This window comes from Myotis davidii, unplaced genomic scaffold, assembly GCF_000327345.1.
Source record: "Myotis davidii unplaced genomic scaffold, ASM32734v1 scaffold238, whole genome shotgun sequence".
NCBI classification, from domain to species: Eukaryota; Metazoa; Chordata; class Mammalia; order Chiroptera; family Vespertilionidae; genus Myotis; species Myotis davidii.
Window position 1 is genome coordinate 4733470 of NW_006293779.1, and position 6000 is coordinate 4739469.

General features: G+C 43.0%; 2 protein-coding genes across 3 annotated transcripts in view; one reads left to right on the forward strand and one right to left on the reverse strand.

Annotated features, from left to right (window-relative positions):
* Nucleotides 1-6000, forward strand: part of RBKS (ribokinase) — a 64326-nt gene that overhangs the window by 10021 nt on the left and 48305 nt on the right. For both annotated transcript variants that reach the window (XM_015566353.1, XM_015566354.1), the window contains exon 4: nucleotides 5281-5344. In XM_015566353.1, the coding sequence (XP_015421839.1) occupies nucleotides 5281-5344 (64 nt within the window). The remainder of the gene's footprint in view (nucleotides 1-5280; nucleotides 5345-6000) is intronic.
* MRPL33 (mitochondrial ribosomal protein L33) overlaps nucleotides 3623-6000 on the reverse strand; it is a 62142-nt gene continuing 59764 nt past the window's right edge. The window contains exon 4 of the mRNA XM_015566355.1: nucleotides 3623-4384. Within this exon, the coding sequence (XP_015421841.1) occupies nucleotides 4155-4384 (230 nt within the window). The 3' untranslated portion in view covers nucleotides 3623-4154. The remainder of the gene's footprint in view (nucleotides 4385-6000) is intronic.

Below are 6000 nucleotides of genomic sequence, written 5' to 3' on the forward strand. Positions count from 1 at the left end.
TCTACCCAATGGCGCAACTCTAATGTCAGCGTTGCCCTGAGCCTGGGATTGCCTGAGAGCACCTGGGGTTCTGCGAGTTCCCTCAGTTTAAGTGTGAGGGGCTGTCCACAGTTGCTGACGACCTGGACTCTTCCACCTGAATGGATATTCACAGACCACCTCAGACTCCGAAGTTCCCCAGAATCTTTCTGCCCAGAAGCACTAGCTGCGCTGCTGCAGCTGAATGTACTGGACGGAGGGCCTTCACACGGGCTATTAGGAGCAACACCTTGGAGAAAACCTTTCTGCAGCCACAACTAGAACAGCGCGGGTGCTATACAGTCGTGTGCCTTTCTGAACGATAAACAGGCCCAAGGAAAACGAACAGATAGGCACCTAAGATGATCAAATACTCACAGAACACCTTTAATGCACAGGCTTAAGGACGGATAAATGTATGCTAAGCTAGGGTCGCCAATAAGCTTCTAGGAAGACAAGACTTTAAGGAAGATTATTTAGGCAAACAATATAAGATGGTATTCAATTAAATGCTTAATTACATAGCATCCATGAAGAAGGCCAGAGGAATTCTGGAAATAAGAGTAACAATTATTTTCGTGCTACTTCATAACTGTAATGTTGCTACTGTTATGAATCGTCATCTAAATATCTGATATGCAGGATGGTCTTAGGCGACCCCTGTGAAAGGGTCGTTCGACCGCCAAAGGGGTCGCGACCCACAGGTTGAGAACCACTGCTTTTGAAGGATAGAGGTGGAAGAAGGCTGGGCCACGTCAAAATGAGACTAGTCAGCAAACACAAGCCAAGGAAATCTCTCGGGCTTCACAATACCTTGATCCCAATGTTGGACCCTGATGGGCCCCTCGCCCCCAGCAGATTCTGCAGGTCACACTTCCCCGTGCTCCCACTTAGGGGACTTACCAACCTAGTGCCAGGCAGGACGGTGCTCTCTCTTCACTTCTTCTCTGCACACAAGCCTCTACAGACACCTCCCACTTTAATCCTGCAATCAGCGGTCCACCCCTCGACTGGAGTTCACACATGGTTATCACCTGGGGAGCGTGCCCGGTCCCACCTGCAGAGGCCTGGGCCTGATTCAATTGGTCTGGGTGTACCCTGGGCATCCGGATGTTTCCAAGCTTCTCAGGAGATACTGATGAGCAGCTAAGGCTGAGAATTATTGGTTTCCTTCCTGCCAGAGATAACTCACACCAACCAGTCCCACCCTACAGCCTGGCTCAGATGGAACAATTTGCCCCAAAACGTAGGAAAGAATTTTAATGAGCTTGGTAACAGCAGAACTGGAATTAGATTCCAGGTTTCCTGACTTCCATCTGCACCATTCTGCCTCATGGCCAAGATACTTAAAGTTTTCATATCAACTTGATAGCTAACGTGTGACCAGGAAGACAGGGAAGCCTCCAAAGATCCCCATGAAGCTTCCTTTAGTCCTTGTTCTGTCTGGTTCTTTCATTCGTATCACTCACTGTGCTTTTCAAGACACTTGCTCTCGCTCTCAGTGGCAGAGTGTGAACGACACCCTTGCTTGGGTTCTGCTCCTCTGACGCTGGCTATCGATTTCCAGTTACTGGGGAAGAGGCTTAAGTTAGAATCAGAAGCAAGCAAATGGGACTGGACGGTGTTTACTTCTCACAACCTTTTTAAAAACAAACCCGGAAAAATACATGAATGTGTGAGAGGTTTTGAGGGTGGGGACACAGGGAAAGTTGCCGGGGTCCAGCCCCAGCGGGTCAAGTGATCCCCACAACTCTATAAGGAGTCGGCGAAGAAGGATTGTCACAGAGGCAGCGCGGGGGTGCTCATCATAGCCACATGAAGCTTCCTTTAGTCCTTGTTCTGTCTGGTTCTTTCATTCGTATCACTCACTGTGCTTTTCAAGACACTTGCTCTCGCTCTCAGTGGCAGAGTGTGAACGACACCCTTGCTTGGGTTCTGCTCCTCTGACGCTGGCTATCGATTTCCAGTTACTGGGGAAGAGGCTTAAGTTAGAATCAGAAGCAAGCAAATGGGACTGGACGGTGTTTACTTCTCACAACCCTTTTTAAAACAAACCCGGAAAAATACATGAATGTGTGAGAGGTTTTGAGGGTGGGGACACAGGGAAGGTGGCATTCTTTTAGTACAAATTGCACATGTCATCTGTGCAACTCTATAATGCAAAAGAAAAAGAGGATCCTTTTAAATAGGACTCGGATCCCCATTGCTTTTTGTCCACATTTTCATATGTAATTTAGTTCTACTTAAGCTTAACTATTACTCCCACGGCAGAGATACCCTCCCAGTTGGCTAAATTATTCTCAGGAAAGTAGCGGGATACATTGAACAGCATTCGTTGCACCAAACCATTAACGGATGTTATGTTTTTATTAGAACAATAAGAGTAATAAATACAGTCTCATTTTTAAAATTATTTAATGTACCCACATGCTTGGGTCCATGATCTAATGCTCTCCTGTTTGAAAATAAGAAGCCACAGGAAGAACTGAAGCATCAGGGAGGACAAGATGGACATGAAAGTAGTTTATGAGACTGAATCCACGCCGCGGGAGCCCCTTCCCCCAAGAGAAGCAGCCTGATGATGATGATGATAATGATGAAGGCACCAAGCCCGAAATGGAATTTTATGTATTTTTCTTTCATCTTTTATGATAATCCTTTACAGCTCTAAACGTTATTTTGCGCATTATTTTACTTTATCTTCACAGCAAACTTGCTGTGGCTTTCCAGATAAGAACACTGAGCCTACAGAGAATTAAAGCGGCTCGCCCAAAACCACACAGCTAGTGTGAGGGGCTTCCATGACACAAAGGAAATATTGTCTTCCTATTCTGAGGCTTTTCATCACATCTTTCACTTTGTAATGACCTGGGTGATGTAAAGTTAATGGAGTTTCAGTTGACTTCTCTTAATCTTCAGCAGTCTTGTTACTTTTCCATTATTTTTTAGTTACCAGATTTTTATTTTTTGACAAGAGAATATCAAAGAAGGCAAAAACACAGTATTTTGTCCCATGTCTCACATAGAGTTTAGAAGACCAGCCAACAGATTTGCCAGGAAATCACTATTAGAATAAAGCTGCAACCATAACCATCACCCGGGGATGTAACCAATCAGACGGTGCCCTGCACAGGAAGAAGACAGGCAGCTGCCGCAGCCTCTAAAATACAACTACAGCAAGTCTGCAAATGCAATTACCTGGGCATGAAATCCTTCCCAATTATGCCTCTGATGCGCATGCTGTTCCACCTGGTCTGTCTGATTTCCCTCCAATAGTATCAGTTTCTCGAGGGCAATGAAACAATTCCTCCTAAGCCCTGCACTTGCTAATGTTTATATCACCACCATTTATTACCTGCCCTTGATAGTCACCGTCAACAGACCTTTCCCATATAAAACTGTTAGGAGAAGAAAGAGAAATTTCTTTGCTTTAGTTTGCATCACGCCCCACATGCCTAAGGATGGCCTTTTCTCAGCCCCAGAACATTCTTATAATGATACTTTCCCAACATATAATACCTAGCTCAGTTGATTGGAGTATCATCTGGATACTCCAAGGTTGTGGGTTCCATCCCTGGTCAGGCCGAGAAAAAAAAAAAAAAAAAAAAAGATGAGAGAACTCGGTTCAGCTCTCAAGAGCCTTCTGGGATGAACCTTTGACCTAGGAAATAGGATGCTTTGGCACTTACTTGCCAGACAAGGGAACAGCCAGCCTTCCAGGAAGGAAACTTTTGATAGATGGCCTCCTTCACAGGGAACTCCCCACAGCATCACTGGAGTGGACACTCTTCACCATAAAGACAGATTCTGCTAGAGAGAAGTTACCACATATTGCTTGAGATTACTGCCTAGTCAGCATTTGAGCCAGAAAAGGAGCGCAAGGAAAGGTGTTCTTTTGCAGAATAAGGTACCAAAAGTGGCATTTAAATCAGGGGTCAGCAAACATGATCCATGGGGCAGATCTTGCCCACTACATATTTTTGTAAATAAAGTTTTATTGGAATACAGCCACATCCCTTTGTTGACATATTATCATTGGCCGCCAGCTCTACAATGGCAGGGGTAAATTGTTGCATAAGAGGCAATATGGCCCGTAAAGTCTAAAATATTACATATTTGAAAATAAAGAATAAATATTACCTATTTAGTCCTTCAGAGTAAAAAATAGTGGCTAATCCCTGTTCTAGACAGTCCACATGCTCACCAGGAAATTTATCATCACTCATTGCAGATCCTGACTCAAGTAAATGTCTAGGTTTCTTTCTGTTGATATATCCAGAGAGGAACAATTTTCTGTGGGCAAGCAGAACACACTGGAAGGGGCTGAGGCCTGGACAGAAACATAATCCATTGCTGTAGTGCTCACCTGCAGGACAGAAAAATAGAAGTATATAGTTCAGGAATGATTCTAACTATATGACACTGGAAAAGATAAAATGATGGAGAGAGTACAAAAGGTCAGTGGTTGCCAGGGGCTGGGGGGTAGACAGTGATGAATAGGCAGAGCAGAGAGGATTTTTAGGGCAGTGAAGCCATTCTGTATGAGAATATAATCATGGGTACTTGCCTATACATTTGTCAAAACCCATAGAATGTACAACACCAGAGAGAACCGTAATGTAAACTATGGAGTTTAGGGAGTTTGGCTGATGTGTCAACATAGGTTCATTGATTTTACAACTGTGCCCCTCTGATCACATTGCCTATGAGTGAACGAGAAATACATGTCTAAAGGAAAAACTGAAGTATTACCAGAATGGATGCAAGGATGCAAAAACAAAGAAATTCCACTATACTAAGGTAGCAAGGGCTTTTTAAATTCCCTCCTGCGCTCCATGTCAGGGTCCGGGAAGAAGATATGAAGATTCTTAGACACCAGGCAAGTCATTACAAAGCCCCTGTCATTTATAGTGAAGTATGAACAACTGAGACTCCTCATAAATATTGAGGATAGTTGATGGTGGACAGCTCTGTCTCCGAGGGAATTTCCACATGATCAGATTAAGTGAAAGTGAACCTATGGAACTGGTGAGCATCATTAAAATGCTTCACATTTTAAGAAGGATATAAGTGGAACATTAGTATATAACAATTCTTTGGGCTGAAACCAAGTCTAGCAATGTACATTGAGAAGATTAATTAGTTAATGTTTATAAAGTACTGTGCCGATATGCCCTTTCAAAATGCTAAGTATTCTAAAAACTACATTGTAGCATTTTACTAAATGCAATAGATCTAATGTTCATCATTTCTTTGGTACAGGTTGGCAAAGATTCTTTTGGCAATGATTACATAGAAAACTTTAAACAGAATGATATTTCTACAGGTAAAATTTCATCTTCTTTAAAGTTGGTTTTTATAACTGTCTTCTGTGATCTGATTACAAGAAAAGCTGAATATAGAATAGAATTATTAGATCCTCCCCTGGTGGCCAGGGAATTTTTATGCATAGCTTTGTCTAGTCTTGCTTAAATAGCCTATGGTTAATTCTTTCATGTACATTCCTCCAGACAACAGGTTACAAACCTTCAATTCATGGAAATGTTTCAAAAGCAGGTGACAGGAGAAAATAGGTGCTACATTCACAAAAGATACTTTAAGAAAAATCATTAAGTATCATAGCTGGAAATGACCTCAGAAACCATTGAGATCTGATACTATCTATAATAATAAAAGCATAATATGCTAATTGGACCAGACATCCTTCCAGACAACCTTCCTGACGAAGCAGGGGCTGTGAGGGAAACCCGGGTCCCGGGTGCCAGAGGGAAGCCAATGCAGGCAACCGGGGGAAGGAAGGCCTGCTCTTGCATGAATTTTGTGCATCAGGCCTCTAGTTTTATAAAGAGAAACAAAAATTCTGAGGTTTTCTTCTGCAAACTCAGAGCATCTAAAACAAGTACATAAAGAGATGATGTCAGATAACTGGTTGCATAGATTGAAGTGAAATAGGGGAGGAAGAGGAAGGCAGCACTGCTCTAC